Source organism: Pezoporus flaviventris, unplaced genomic scaffold, assembly GCF_033815535.1.
Source record: "Pezoporus flaviventris isolate CSIRO_AGI_PZ_B2104156 unplaced genomic scaffold, CSIRO_AGI_Pfla_v1 ptg000025l, whole genome shotgun sequence".
Classification (NCBI taxonomy): domain Eukaryota; kingdom Metazoa; phylum Chordata; class Aves; order Psittaciformes; family Psittacidae; genus Pezoporus; species Pezoporus flaviventris.
Window position 1 is genome coordinate 6344175 of NW_026892573.1, and position 15349 is coordinate 6359523.

Here is a 15349-nt window from a genome sequence, read left to right on the forward strand (position 1 = left end):
CCATCTCCTCCAACTTCATCCTTTCCCAGTGCAGACCACTATACCTGAGTGAGCCATCTCATGCTGCTTCATTGGCACTGCAGAGAAGTGGCCTCTTTCCAGGACTAATCCATCTGTGATCTCTATAGACATCTCAGAGTGTAATGAAACACCTGCTCCTATTCATGGTCATTGGAGCTGGGGTGACTGGCTTAGAGGTAGAAGGCTGTTTGTTCCAGTGAACACCATGAGTTCCAGATATCTCCCTCCCTCAGCTTGGACATTCAGGTCTTTGCTATGGTCAAGCAATAAGAGCTATTCTGGGCTACAAAAGTCATAAATTAAGATATATTTGCTCTACCCACAACAGTAGATTGTTTATTAACCTTCAAGAATTTCTGTGAACCTGAGAAATATTTCCCAGATAAGCTGGGAATAATAATGCAGTCTTAAAGACCACTGTGAAGGGCAACTATAAAAGCAAATGAGTTAATCAAAGTATGTAATTTTCATCATTTCAACCATTATTTGGTTTTACTCAATTTCAAGGCTTTTTATAATTTTATTGAAAATTAACTTGCATTTCTATGCTTGCTTTTTTTTTTTTTGACCTGGAGAAAATCAAATTGAATTTAGAAACTCTTGCAAGGCGAGATTTCAACTGTTCAAGAGCTCCCTTCCCTGAATAAATGTATTTTTCTCTAATTAGGAAATTCATCAAAACTGATCCTTTTTTGCTTCTGATGAATCAGCATTCCCTGAGGAAGAGCTGCTTGGTTGAAAGTTCAAAGGTTTTGCTGCACCTGGATTAATTATTCCTTCTACCACGGGTGGACCACGGGCTATGATGAGCTGGTGCCTGTAAGTGTTACCATAGCAGATGTGATCAGAAGCCTTGCAGTAATGAGGGACAGTTGGTTTCTGTTAACTTTTAGAGTAGCACTGGGACACGCACAGGCTTTTATTTAATAAGGGACAATCGGCTCCTAGTTTTCAGAGCAGGTAATTAACAAAGTAGTCTGTTGATTTCTTCGTTGAAAACTACACTTGTGAGATTTAGGACTGGCAGTATATAAACTTCCTGGTGCCATTAGTATATTGCTTTTTTAAGTATAATGACACCTCAAAGGCAATTCTGAAGAGATATCCATTCTTTAGGCCAAATTTGCTTTCTCTCCACTCCCTCTCCACGTTCATGTATAGTAACACTAATGTCCTCTGGATGCTGCGTAGATGTTGTACCTCATCCAGACCAGGCTTTGGCACAGATTTGTGTGGAGGTTTAAGATATCTGTGACGAAAAAGGTGGCAGCAGAACAGGCCAGGTACCCGTGTCCCAGCTAGTCAGGGTATCCATCACTGCTCAAGCACCTACTGCACCAGCATACAGCTTCATGCTTGTCTGTGATGGTTATAGGAGTTCTGAATGCAGAGCATGCTGCCAGACCTCTGTAAACATTACAGGATCACAAAACCTTTGTGCTGTGTATTCTTTCTTATGCCTGTGGTTCGTAGCCACAGTGAAATGACTTAGAGGCTGAGATGACAAAGTGACTTGTCAATATGAAAACGCCCAAAATGTACTTTATCCTTTTGGAGGTGGACAACATCAATATGAGCAGGACCAGGCTGTGCCTGGCCATTGTGCTGTGCTCCTGCAGCTGCTGTTGCTGGTGAAGGAGAGCCAGACCCAAGAAAGTGGTCAGATAGAACAAGTCAAAAAAGTAACTACTGGTATTGCTGCAGGGAGATGGTCTTGAGCATTCGCAGCAGTGCCACTGAGTAATCTCCAGTGACTCCCATCAGTGGCATCCTTGGCTTTCAGCAGCTAAGTGTCAAGAAATTTCCTCTAAGATCAACAAGGACACAAGTGTGGCTGTCTCTTTGATCCCAGGCTTTCACAGTGTCAAGCAGCAAGACTTTAAATAACAAGCCTCTTCCTGCATCGAGATTCTCGGATCTGAGTCAGCGAACCTGTTAACAAGCACACAGAAGGGGCAGTAGAACGAGAGGTCAGCTGTTACCAGCAGCCTCATCCCTCAGATCCTTTTTGCTGTTTGGGATTAGCATATTTTGCTACTGTTTTGACCCTTAAGAATCCTTGTTTCCAGTTAATCAACAACGAGGCCCTCTAGGGTTGGATAATCACAATGGATCCAAGTAACTGAAGCAGAACACAAAAGCCAAGTTAGTCTGTGCTGTCCTTCTTGGTTCTTTAAATTCAGATTCAAATACAAAATTAATCTCCTGAAAAATATTTATGGCACTTGCCCTTTTTTGTGCATTAAAACTACTGATGAGGCCAAAAGTAACTGGTTAGCATCCTTCCTAGATGAGGCAAAGAATGACTGGAATCTGACTAAACTCTGATCTCTGTTGCTTGCTGTCTGATGCAGCTGAGTGCCATTGCTCATGAACCACACAAGGATGCAATTAGTTTAACAGCTCTTTATTATGAATACAGCAGAACAGAATTAGAACTCAATTTACAAGTCTCTCTTTCAAACCCATTCAGCCGTTAAGGCCGCATCATCTTTCAGTTTTCCAAGGCATATAATTGATAAATGATTTCTCCTTGCACACCTCAGCTCCTCATCTTTATTCATGAATCAATTAATCTCCATAGGACACTGTGATCATTTACATACGTGGGCAATGTCACCAACCTCTGTCATTTTGTTCTGGAAGCAATTTTGCAGCCCATGAAACCACCAGGAAGTGACAATCTGAACTATGTCTAAATTTTTGTGGTTACAGCATTTCTCCCTCATATACATGTCCACTTTGTTTTTTTGAGTATTCATTTACACCAACCTATCTTATTAAATTTTTATTCTACTCTCCTTACTGTTTAGCTTTCCAGGGTCAGCAGGGAGAAAGATGCTGTAATGTATGTGCCGTTTTGTGGAGGTACGGAGGTGTCAGTACTGGTTAAACATTTTCATCATGAGCTCTGTTTCCTGAAGGTCTGTTATCAACTCCCACCCAAACAAGTGACTCATCTTTTCTTAATGCCAGTAAATACTGATTTGTTTGTCAGTATCTTAACAAGAAGTACTTGCAAAGCAAGCTTAACTTTGTTTAAAAAAGGATATCAATGGGAACTGCAGGAGCATTCCAGGAAAAGCTACTGAGCGTTGGAGAAAGTTTCTTCAAGTACCACCTACAGAGATCACCTAAGGTGCAAGTGAATGCATGCACATCTGTCCCCATCTCTATGTACTTATGTGCATGTACGTAAATGTCAGGAACACAGTTAGCCCTGGACTAGTAATGTGTTCTGCCTATCTCTTGAGTGCATCAACAGTAATTGCTAGTCTTCTCTGCACTGCTTGCACTTGTTCACATTGCTTGCATGGCATCTGGTAGAGGTTAGAAGAGTGGAACCTGCCTTTGGATTTTGAGGATGCTGCGACCTGTTTGGAGGATGTCTAAACCTGCTTGAGGATGCTGGTGAAGAGAAGCTTCATGGAACAATGCTCCTGCCCCCTTTCATTCACACCTTTCGCTGGTATGGTCCCCAGGTCAGATTGGCACATCTCATTCTCAGCCCATGCTGACCATCAGTCTGCACAAGCAGAGCCACACTGCACAGGGACTCATCACTGTCCCACTGGAAAAGCTCTTGTACAAATGTATCCAAATATGCACTTGACTTGTCTTCTATCCATCCAGGGATAGGGGAGGTTAGCTTTCTTGCAGTGCACTCTCAGCATTGCAGTTGCAGACCCCAACAAAGCCGTGGCACTTCTATGTGACTGCTCCAGCCCCGCATGGTGCGACCGCTCTGGTACCTAAGGGCATCTGTGCTTAAAGTTTCTGCAATCTACGTCAAAGGGCCATTCTCTGAGAGCACTATGATTCCTGTCTGGGGTGTCATTTCGAAATCTTTAGGAGATCACTGTAGGCTAGAGAGGGTGCTGTATAGTATACATGTTCTGCATTCCTCTGCCCAGAGCTTGTATGAGAAGCACATAGTGAAAGTACTTTATGAGAATTTGTTCTTCTATGAGGCTCAAAGCCCCTGGGTGCTCCCAAATGGGTTCCACCAGGTCAGCAGAAGCTGAACCCTCATTAGCAGGTTGGTCCCACATGTTGTGAAGCTTGGCAAGCCAAGGAGGTTTCCAACCTTGGTCGCATTCACAGTTCACAACTTCTAAAATTAGCAGAACCTATAATCCTAGAACTTGGCTTCAGTGGTGAATTTGGGATGTTTCTAGAGTCATTTGGCTGTTCTGTAAGGTTTATCACCACATGCGCAGCATCGCTCCAGCAGTGGAGGTGGGGCTGGTAGTGGGGGCCTGCATTCCTCCTCAGAGAGCTCTATTACTTTTCGCTGATGTGGCTGATTGAGCCTTTCAGTGGCATGTTCACAGGTCTGTTTTACTAGCATCCACGCAGATGCAGGTTATAAGGAGAAGGCATGGACAGGTTGATACACCTAATGCTTATACACCACCTCTCAGATGTTCAGGGTGTTCTGCCAGGGCTGCAAAATCGAGGGAGGGAATGTTACTGAGGGGCTGGTCAGAAGACATCTCCCCACCTCAGTGACAAACCAAAATGTGCTCCGTGGCATCCAGCTTGCTTAACTGCAGTGAAGAGCCAGGACAACATTGTAGGCTGCTGGAGTTGCCTGGCAATGTGACATTGCTTTTCTGCTTGTGTCAGTCAAAGCAGCACTGTGCATGTCAGTTACCTGCTATGAGATTTCCTGAGTGTATGTGCGGGGTTCCTCTCCATGTTTTGTGTGTTTACAGCTATCCATTGCTGTATTCCTTGAGATCCTCAAGACCATGCACTAAATGAGTGCATGCCCTGAGGGAGTTCAGCGCTTCTATGCATGATTGATTATGTAGTTTTCTGCTCTTTTCACAGATTTCAGACATGTCATTACCTGTGAGCACATGTCTGTGTGAATTGTGACCTTCTTGGCTTTGAACAATTTATCATGGACCTGTAATAGCTTGCACCCTGGGACTAAATCAGGTTTTCTGTAAGACACGCCTTTACAAAGTGATCAGGGCACAAAAAGTAAATAAGGTGCAATGGAAAACAGTGCTCTCACTAATGCTGAGAACTAAACTCATGCTTAGTTCTCAGACTAATTAGAATTAATGCTTAGTCTGAGAACTGAGACTCAGAGCTGTGTGTTACTTTGACAGCAGCAAAGGAACCATCAGGGCAACAAATCAATGGCAGAAGAGAACTGCCACTGAGCACTGATTGACATAAAAAATACGAACAAAATGAGAGCATTATCAAGTGATGTTGGTCCTAATTCAGAATTTTCCCACACTAAGCTGTATAAAGTCCACAGATATCACCTTACCAGTACACAGAGCTCCTCTATTTCCTGTCATACTTAGTAACAGCTTCTTAGGTTTGTTGATAAATTTTGACTCTGACATTGCTCACCACACAGCAGGCAGTAAGGCTGGTACTCAGGCATTCAGTGTGCCTCTTGCTGCTGCTCACATTGTCTGCTTGCCTGGAAAGTGCTGAATGTAAAGTGACTGAGCAGCCTTGAGGAAAACACTCCCAAATGCTTGATTCCATTTTTCAGGCACTGGAGGAGGCTGCCAGGAGCAACAGACAATGGAGAGCTGGACAGTCACAGTAGCAGCTCAACACATGGGTTTGCAAGATCAGAGGCACCAGGAACCATTTCTGAGTCAAGCTGAAAGCAGCGGTAGCCAAGTGCTTGCTCTAGAACCAATGCTGCTTATGTGCTTTTTGCAGCCATCTGCCAGTATCATGGTCCCATTTTCCAAGCAGGAGACAGATGGAAGCTGCTTCTCAGTTAGGCAGCAATGGACACCAAGTCCTGACATTTTTGATGAGGCTCACAGCAGAATTAAGCTGCACTTGGAAAGAGGAGTGATTTCAGCTTGCGGTTTTGGTTCAATTCCACCCCTGGAGGAAGCAGAAACATGACTTTATCTGTACAGGAACACAGCAGCCAGCCATACTGGTTGTTATCCTCTTTTTAAGGCCAGAATAGATGGTTTCTAGCCAGGATAGATGATATACAAGAACGTTTAAAACCCTCATTGTGCACCTAATTATGTTTTACTACACTGTGGGGGAATATTTCCTTCTGAGTCCATCTGCTGATCAGGCTGGTACCCTGGAGCACGTGGATTGATTGCCCTCATGTTTTTTTCTCCTACTTAAAGTAACTGCTGACTCTTTATTTTTATTCATATGAATGTTTAAGCCTTTCTGAAGCATTGAAAATTATGATTAATTGTGCAATGAAAATCAATAATGAAAGGGCTTACAAAGCCAGCTTGATTTGGGAGTGAATCCCAGACAGCTGCTTTTTCTAAGAGTAATGGAAGAAGTTGGAGAAAAGCAACAGCAAAAAATTCCAGATCCTGCTTTTTTGTGATGGTTGTCATAGGTTTAACCCCATCAGTATCTGCTGGGAACCTTATTACAGGCTTCTGTTACCAGTTCATGAAAGCAAAGCCTCAAGTGCCTGAAATAAACAGAATACCCAGTTAAACAGAGGTGCATTGAAAAGTGAGAATGTTTTTACTCCTGTAACAGAATGCAGCTATTCCCACACCTCCAGGCCCATGACAGATTTATTTTTCAAGGGAGATTATAGAGATAAAAATGAAGATCTGGTAAGGCATTTGCTATAGTGCCCCTGACAACAACACCTATTCCCTTTTGCACACTGGCAGCTGCTAGCGTTTTGCCTAGGGTTAAATATCCCTATTTTAGTCCATTTCCCAGAGGAGAGCATTTTGAGAACTCGAGCGAGGCAGTCTCTAAACCTCCAGACAGAGCGAGTGCCATCTCGCGGTTAACTCTCCGTGCTGCACTGGTCCAGAGCTGGTGCAGAGGCTGGCTGCAGGTTGAAGCTCAGAGAGTGACCCAAAACGCAGCCTGGGGCACAAGGGGCTAGCAAAGGGGAGGGTTGTATGGCAGGGTGCCTGACTCCAGCGCTGAGGAGGAGGAAAAGAAGCCCTCTTCACAAAATATGTTTTGACTAACAGTGTACATGACCAGAGCCTGAGCTAGAGGCAGGTTTTGGTCTCCACAGACACCTCACCACTGAGAAATACATGATGTGTGAAAGCCTCCTCTCCCTGCCTCTCTCAGCAATTCTACCCCTGTGCAAAAAAAAAACTGAGTTGCTAAGGGCTGGTGAATGGGAAATGCCTGAAAATCCCTTCTTCTCTCTGGGGTAACTGCTGCTTGCACTTGTCTGGGACAAAGGGAAAAGCCCCTCCTCTTACCCCTGTGCTGATACCATCTCCCATCCATCACCTACTTCATGCCTCACATCTACACCTGAGTCTGGGGTGAGGACATCTTCCTGAGATGGGGAACCTGGAGCAAGGCTGTCCTTAGGCATGATTACCCGGCCTTTCCAGATCTACACTCTGTATCAAGCCAAAAATGGCCCCTTGCACTTTGCAAACGTGCACAAAACACACACAAAACACATGACCATCCCACCAGAGAGAAATGCTGTTGTCTACATTTTCCTCACTCTGGTTTACCTCTGTAGGACTCTCAAGTAAGGCAACATAAGGGAAGAGCAGCCACCTTTTCAGTGTCACCCCTCTTGAATGGCAACAGTTGGTCCTATGCTGGGGAAGAGGAGCAGCAGCATAGGGGTGATGCTCTGGTAACTCCCCCTTGCTGGACAATAACCTGGGGTGACATCTCCATCGTAACACTAGAGATGTTCTCCTTCTCTGCCAGCACTGGGAAATACTATGACCAAATGAAATCAGTCTTAGGATACTGCACCTTTCCCACCCTGTATTAAATACGTAGGCTCATGAGAAGAACAGGGTGCCCAGATCTGATCAGGAGCAGGATCTGAACATCAGTACAGAAACAAAATAGTCTGCTTGCACTGAGAATGCTAAAAGAGCCAAAGTTTGTGGGTATATGAGCAAAGGAAGACAATGACGGTTACTGCACTGAATGGGGAAAGTCATACTGGGCCAGGCTGCAGATCCAGCAAGCAGAGTCACATCTTTGGTGGTGTCTTGGGAGTGGCATGTTCAGAAATGACATTGGAAATAATTCTTCCTACTTTCTGCCATCTGCAGTATAACAATGTGGAGGATATATCCTTAATGAGCCCACAATTTCAGGGTTTTTTTTACATCTGTCTCCATTTCAGCTCTATGATACATTCTTTCCCATTAGCACATGCATTACTAAAAGCAAAGACTACACATTTGGCTTTATAGAACATTTTATTTGGAGATACTTCTCATGTCATTGAATATTGATTCTTTATTAAGGCAATTCTGGAGGGGCTGAAGGGGAGGGAGGGAGAAAGGGAGGGAACTGAGACTGCATCAACGGGATTGCATTAAGGCCAAATTCCCTCCTTATGCATTTCACCACAGTAAAATCCACATAAAGGCCAGAACAGTAAATTAATCATGCCCAAGAAGAGATTCAGTGCAAATATATCCCACTGAATACCCATAGATAGGGCCAGGACCTTAACTGAGGCAAACTGACAGCGCCTTGTTAGCTTCAAAGCTATGCTGATTTAGCTCTGTTGAGGATCCCAGCCTAGGTTCAGGGAACCATTTTAGTATATGTTTCATATGCAAGCACAGTTTTAAGTGGCTCTCCTGAATCCAGGCCACAGCCCTTGAAGTGCAAGTCCATGAAGTTATCAGAGTTTAATTTGTATTTACTACACAAGTATGTCACTTTGTGTTCCTTTGGTTCGCTTCTTACCATATTGATACTGAGTGTTTCCCCTTAGTTTCTTTAACATGGCTTTCATTTCCACGATGCTTCCCAATCTGCTTATATTTGAAGTGTATTATGACATAAAAATGAATTATCCATTAGAGAGTATTCCCTGCAAAGGTTCCAAAGTTTGGATGTTCTTGGAGGACCAGGTTATGGTAAGTTTTTTTCAGTGAATAGTAATGTACTCTGTGAGTAATGCCTCTGACAGCAGAGGTGTAACTTGCAGGGAAAAGTACTGCTCTGTTTACATATCAGCAACCCACTGCAGACCCCAGACACTTCTCTCTTTCCACAAAAATTTCCTAAGAGGATCCTACCATTCAAAAAATAGTCACTAGTACTTGCATTGGCTTAGGGATACCCTTTTGTTATCCCAGGTGCAAACCGAAGGAAAGTATGGCAGAAATGCTACCAAAAGCATGAAGACATTTTCAGACGGAAGCTGTATATAACATTTCATAATCCTAAAAGCTGTTTTTATCTCCCAAAATGAAGATCTCCAGGTGAACTCTGACAGAATACCCTGGTATCCATTAATAAAAGTATGAAAACTTATTCAGGAATACAAAATAGCTATATCTAGAGAAGTGGAAAATAAGGCAAAAAAAAAAAAAAGGTCAAGCACATATTACTGTTCAAAAGAAAACATTTTCTGGATACATGTGGACACACAACTTTAGTATGATCTGGAACCGTGTTAACATTCATGCCTTTAAAGCATGAGCACCCTGCATATTCCTTGATATGGAGAAGAGCATCCAGCAGTTTGAGGGAATGAAAAGGGTGAACACCAGGCATCAGTACAAGTATTTTGTGCTTTAAACTTTCTTCATGCCTTTTCCCATAAGGCAAGCAAACACTGTCATGACCATTTTGGGTTTTACTTCAACCAGGTCTTCTGGAAGGGCATAGACTCTTGCTCCAATTTTTCTCGCCATAGAGATAGCATACCTGCAATGCAGAGGTCAAACAAGCAAGCAAATTAGCGCAGTAGTATTAATTTTCCCTCTGTTAAGAAGTTTTTTACATGATTAAAACCAGAATGAGTTGGGAACTCATTGACTCATGAAAAGTAAACTTTTCTACAGAAACATATAAGCTTCAGAGAAGACTACATTTCTACTAAAAGGTAGAACATATTCCCAGATGGTAGAACACTGATTATCTGCAGCATGGGAGACTGCAGGTTGAATTTTTGTATGAAACATTTAGTCTCCCATCCCCTGAAAGATTATCCTCACAATCAGCCGTTCTGGCCTTGCTCCCCTTCAATCTCTGTGACTCAGTCTTTACACATAAATATAAATTTATGAGGATGGAAAGCAGAAGACTGATGTTGGTGGAGATTGGAAATGTTGGTGCTGTTGGAAATCAACAGCTGATGCTGGTGCTGTTGGAAATCAACGTCCAGGGACCTTCTCTTCTGCCTGAGTCTCACCCAGAATTTGTAAACTGAGCTCCTCATCTCCCTGCTCAGAGTGCACTGTTGCACTGCTACTGGCTGTTCTATTTTTTTAACAAACAAAAACCTAGAAAATCCAGGTTCCTCCTACTGCAGAGCGCACACACTTGTGAAATTCTTGCAAAAAAATGCAGAGAAAGAGGGCTGGGACAACAGGGGTGGGGGGAGAAGAGGAAAACATCAGCAGAGGATGAAGAAATAAGTATAGTTAGAAGCACATGTGGGATTGCAAGGAAAGAAAGAGAACAGATGGTAGGAAACAGAAAGGAAAAAGAACAGTGCTATTTATAAAAATGATGGCAGCTCTGACTCTAGTTGCCACATAGCAAAACAGAAGCTAAACTGATGATGGCTGGGAGGTGATTTGTGTAACTCTGAAAGGAAAGGGAAAAGTCCCCAGCATTTGCTCTCTTCTGGATTTGCACTCAGGAGAAAAAAATCAGTATCCACGTTCATAAACCCAGTTTTTCAGGCATGAATCCTGTTCTCCTGCTTCTCTCTTAAATATGCCCTTGTTCCACTTGCATGTGACTAAAGAGGTATCCTGACCTCTAATCACTGGTTTCCATGGCTCACTATTGTTGGCATTGTTCCCTGATCTCTGAAAGAGTTTTAAATTTAATAAGAGAAAATAGGGGCTTGTAAAGCCAAGTGATTTTGATCCCTTCAAGGGAATTATAAAGCAGGAATTATATATAACATCACACACTTCATTTCCATTGATAGTCTTTTTTACTGCCTAACTCCTAGCCTTCATGCTTGTAACTCTGGAGGTATTAGCTGAGGTTGGGCCAGATGAGAATGATAGCAGAGCAGTTTTCAAAGACAGAGCAGGTAACTCATGTAAGTGTCACTTGGCAGAAACATACTTAGCATTATTCAGTTTCTCCTCATCATTCAGGTCCTCTGTTTTCAAGAGGTCATATTTGATTGATCCTGGTTGAATGGCATCAATGAGATCCAGGACTGGCATGCTGGTGCTGATTTTGCTATCCTGCATAGATGAAAAATACAATTAGATGCAACAACAGAATGACAGATCTCCCATAAAGCCTGAGTCTAGGATCAAGAACAATGGACAGCTCAGTCAAATACCATTTAGATCTTCACAAAGGGCTGCTTAGCATCATCTAAGCCAGACTAAGAACCATTTAAAAGATTGATGTTTTGTTTTGTTTTTTGTTTGTTTTTTTTTTTCCAATGGATAAGATATCACAGAATCATTTAGGTTGGAAAAGACCTTTAAGACCGAGTCTAACTGTTAACCTAACGTGGCCAAGTCCACCACTAAGCCACATCACTAAGTGCCACATCTATACATCTTTTCAGTACCTCCAGGGATGGTGACTATGCCACTTCCCTGGGCAGCCTGTTCCAATGCTTGACAATCCTTTCAGTGAAGATATTTTTCCTAACATCTAATCTACACCTCCCCTGGTGCAACTTGAGGCCATTTCCTCTTGTCCTATCACTTGTTACCTGGGACAAGAGAGATCAACACCAGTCTTGCTGCCTATTTCTCCAGGAAAATGCTGTGGGAAATGGTGTCAAAGACTTTACTAACATCTAGGTAGACAACATCCACAGCCTCTCCCTCTTCAATCAGGCAGGTCACCTTGTCATAGAATGCAATGTCATTAAAGAAAAAGATGGAGTGCTGGGCCAATGAACTTGTTTTCTGTGGGGAGATGATGCTGACACACATCTACTGATGGGAGGTGGAAGGGGACCGGCTGTGTGTCTCCTGAGCTCATTATGTGAAGTCTAATGGATCTGTCCTTGCCTCATGCAAGCTGCTGATTTACATCCACTGAGTGTTCCCCAACTTCAAAAGTGTTGCAGATGTGTTAGAAAAACTAAAAGCTCTCTGGAATTTGTCTGGCCCTTCGTTTACATGGTACCTTGCAAAATAGGGTGAGGTATCCCCGAATGGTCTACTGGATTAAAAATGTATTGTTATTGTTCTTTGTAATACTGTCATTTGTAATTGCTGTTGTTTAATAATAATTGACACCACAGCAATTCTTGCTTAGTTCCAGGTGTCATTCCTGGCCCTGTACTTTGATTTCCAATGTCAAACTGGCATTCAAGGTGTTTCCTGTCATGTTCATATCATGTTTCTGTTAACTTTTCATCATAAAGCCCCTTGTATAAAATCTGTATATCTGAACATGCTTTTAAAAGGGAACAAAAAATGACCAAACTATGTAGTTAACTATACAAAAAAATGTAGTATGTGCACGTATATGCATATATACATCTATATACAGGCAACATATGTAACATAACAGACACACTGGTTAAGAGATTCCTAACAAAAAAATATACCTTGAAACTGGAGATGGTTGAATTCTTCCTGGCTGCAGTCAGTGTTTCATTGACCCAGCTGACAATGATTTCATCATTGACCTTCTCTCCACCACCAATGTCTTCAAGGATATTCAGGGTGTACCTTAAGAGGGAAGCAAAGATATCTTCCTTTGCTCAAAGTCTACCGTAACCTCAGAACCATCCTGTATGTGTGCAGCTTGACAGACATCACCCCAACAGTCCTCTTAGAACTGATATTGCCCTGCTTCCCACCCTTCAGAGCATATATGAATTACACTGTAACATGATAACTGATCTAATGGGTCTAATTCATCCCCAATTCCCTTATCACGGTGTTGCGCATGTCAAAAGTGCTTTGATTTTCAGAACTGTAAAATGTCTGTTTTAGTGGATCTTGGTGTACATAACTCATTCTCATAGCGCTTAAAAAAATGATCACTGGCTTTAAGGCCAGAAGGGAATCGTTATGCTCATCTAAGACTGACCTTCTGCATAAACACAAGCCTGGAATACTTTGCTTGTATGTCAGCATACACCTTGGAAAGACATCCAAAATTGATGGCAAGTAATCGCATCCCTAGATTAATTACCTGCCTGATAAACCTGTACCTTGCTTTATAGACTGAATTTAGTCTGTGTTCAGTTCCTAAACACTGGGTGTCTTTACACAAAGTTATGGAGCTCTTAAACATGCACACAAACACACACATACACAGAGAATTACATTAAAATGGGGAGAGCTACTTCATTGCATCCGCTTCAGGTAGCAGATTACAAACCTTCTTCATCAACCCCTTATTTCGAGTACATTCTTCCCACTCTTTGATACAGAGACCATCAACTTATTTTTTTCTCTTTCATGCAATGAACATTTTTTCATGCTATACAGACAGTGACAATAATAATATTCTACGTGAGTTGCCTGTAAAGGCCTTGCCCACAAGTTGATGTGCTTCCTGATTGCATCCCTAACTAGGAGCGAGCAAAAGGTTATTCTGTCTTTGCATATAAGCGCAAACAGAGTAGTTAGAAAGCATGTCAAGCCTTCTCAGTGATAGCAGCATGAGACTGTCACAATGCAAACTGAGTATACAGTTTGCAGTTTGTGTCTGGCTGCCATACCTTCTCATCAACTGCCAGATTAAGGCCAGTGTGAGCGTACGGTTTCCTTCATTCAGATCTTGCCCAGCGATGCCAACAAGGGAAAATTTGGCTTGATTCTTCCCCAGTTCCACTGCATAGTTGCAATTTTCAAGCTGTAAATGACAGGGTCAATTAGTGCAGCTCAAAAAAAAAAAGAAGATAAGGCACTGTTACTTTAAATTATTTTGGTTGCTTAGTCCTGATCCTCCTGGGCAAAAAGGAGCTTTGAGGCTCTGTGACAATACAGCTGTTTGACTATCAGTAGCTGGTTCCAAAACACCATGGTAAACAGTTAACGTAGAAGGAAATGTTATACTTCACCATCAGGACCTGAAAAACTGATTTCTCTGGATAATACGAATCTATGGCTCATGGGTACATCCAACATCACAGCATTGCACTGAGATAAAGGATTAGTGTCCCAGTCAATACTGTGGTCAGTTAATCACTCTGGCTTAACTGGATGGAATTACTCATCCAGATAACTGGGAGAAAGCTTTGTATTTAGCATCAACTCTGTGATCAGTTCTTGAGGCATCTGGTCAAGAATGCTTATCATCACTGTCTTCATTTGATGTGGTGGGCAGTGATCCAGACAGCTGCGATTAAGCTGGTGCCATATGACTTACAGTGAAGATGCATTATAATTGGTGACTAAGACACTAGCAAAAGTGGCCTGCAAATACAGTTCTTAAATATTGACACCAAAGGTTCTGAGTCTTTTTTCTTTACAAATATTATTCACCTGTCAAAAGAGCCCATGAGTCAAAGGTACGTTTCTTTTTCAGGATGAATAATTATTCACTGATTAGACAAAAAAAAATCATTTAATATTTAATGTGCTGTACTTGGGACTTGAGAGCAATGCAAGTGCCCATATTGCTGTTTGAAATGATATAGACATCCTTTGAGGATAGAGCATCGCTACTGGAGCTATTCCAACTTTTTTTACCTTCTTCATGTTGCCACCCAGTTTAGGATATGGTGGTTTGTTCACTCTGTTCCAGTCTACTGGCACTTTGATCTTTTCATAGAGCTGGAAGATGACCAAGGCATCTGATAGGTCACTGAAAACAATAGAAAAGATGTATCGTTGTCCAAAGATCAGAGGAAAGGAACCCAACAAAATTATTAGTGGAGGTAAAGATAGTCTTCTATTAAAAAAAAAAAAAAAAAAGCAGCAAAACAAACAAAAAAAAAGAGCATATATTCTTAATATTCTGATAGGGCCCAAAAGTTTTTGGTTTTTAAGCAATTTGGTGGCCAAATTTATTATCTGAAGAAAGTGTAATACCTCTTCTTACCTATATAAATGATTTACATGTGGATTAACACCCAGAGAGTTCATCCAGTTCCTGAACGTCCTCTCTTCCCTTGTCTCACCTAAAACAACAGATACATCAATCAACAGGCCTGCAAAACACAACGCTCCAGTAAAATAAGTGTCCTGTGATGAAACCATAACTCAGAATTTACAGTGCACTGAACCATAAACAGGAGACACTGGTTGACATGTAAAATAAGAGAGCATGGTGCAGCGCGTTATATTTCTTCATGCCCTATATATTATGGCATTTAGGCAGATTGGCCTTGAAATGCCTTCAAGAAATCAAGAACAGCCTGTGCCCTAGCATGAACAGCTTCACTATAAGGCTGAAAAAGAAGGACCTGAAGCTCAGCAAATGA

At 42.1% G+C, this 15349-nt stretch overlaps 1 protein-coding gene across 2 annotated transcripts in view; it reads right to left on the minus strand.

Annotated features, from left to right (window-relative positions):
* Positions 1-9355: 9355 nt before the first annotated feature.
* LCP1 (lymphocyte cytosolic protein 1) overlaps positions 9356-15349 on the minus strand; it is a 46228-nt gene continuing 40234 nt past the window's right edge. For both annotated transcript variants that reach the window (XM_061457337.1, XM_061457336.1), the window contains exons 11-16: positions 14968-15046; positions 14616-14730; positions 13643-13776; positions 12518-12641; positions 11059-11183; positions 9356-9678 (exon numbers count right to left, since the gene is read on the minus strand). In XM_061457337.1, the coding sequence (XP_061313321.1) occupies positions 9546-9678; positions 11059-11183; positions 12518-12641; positions 13643-13776; positions 14616-14730; positions 14968-15046 (710 nt within the window). In that variant the 3' untranslated portion in view covers positions 9356-9545. The remainder of the gene's footprint in view (positions 9679-11058; positions 11184-12517; positions 12642-13642; positions 13777-14615; positions 14731-14967; positions 15047-15349) is intronic.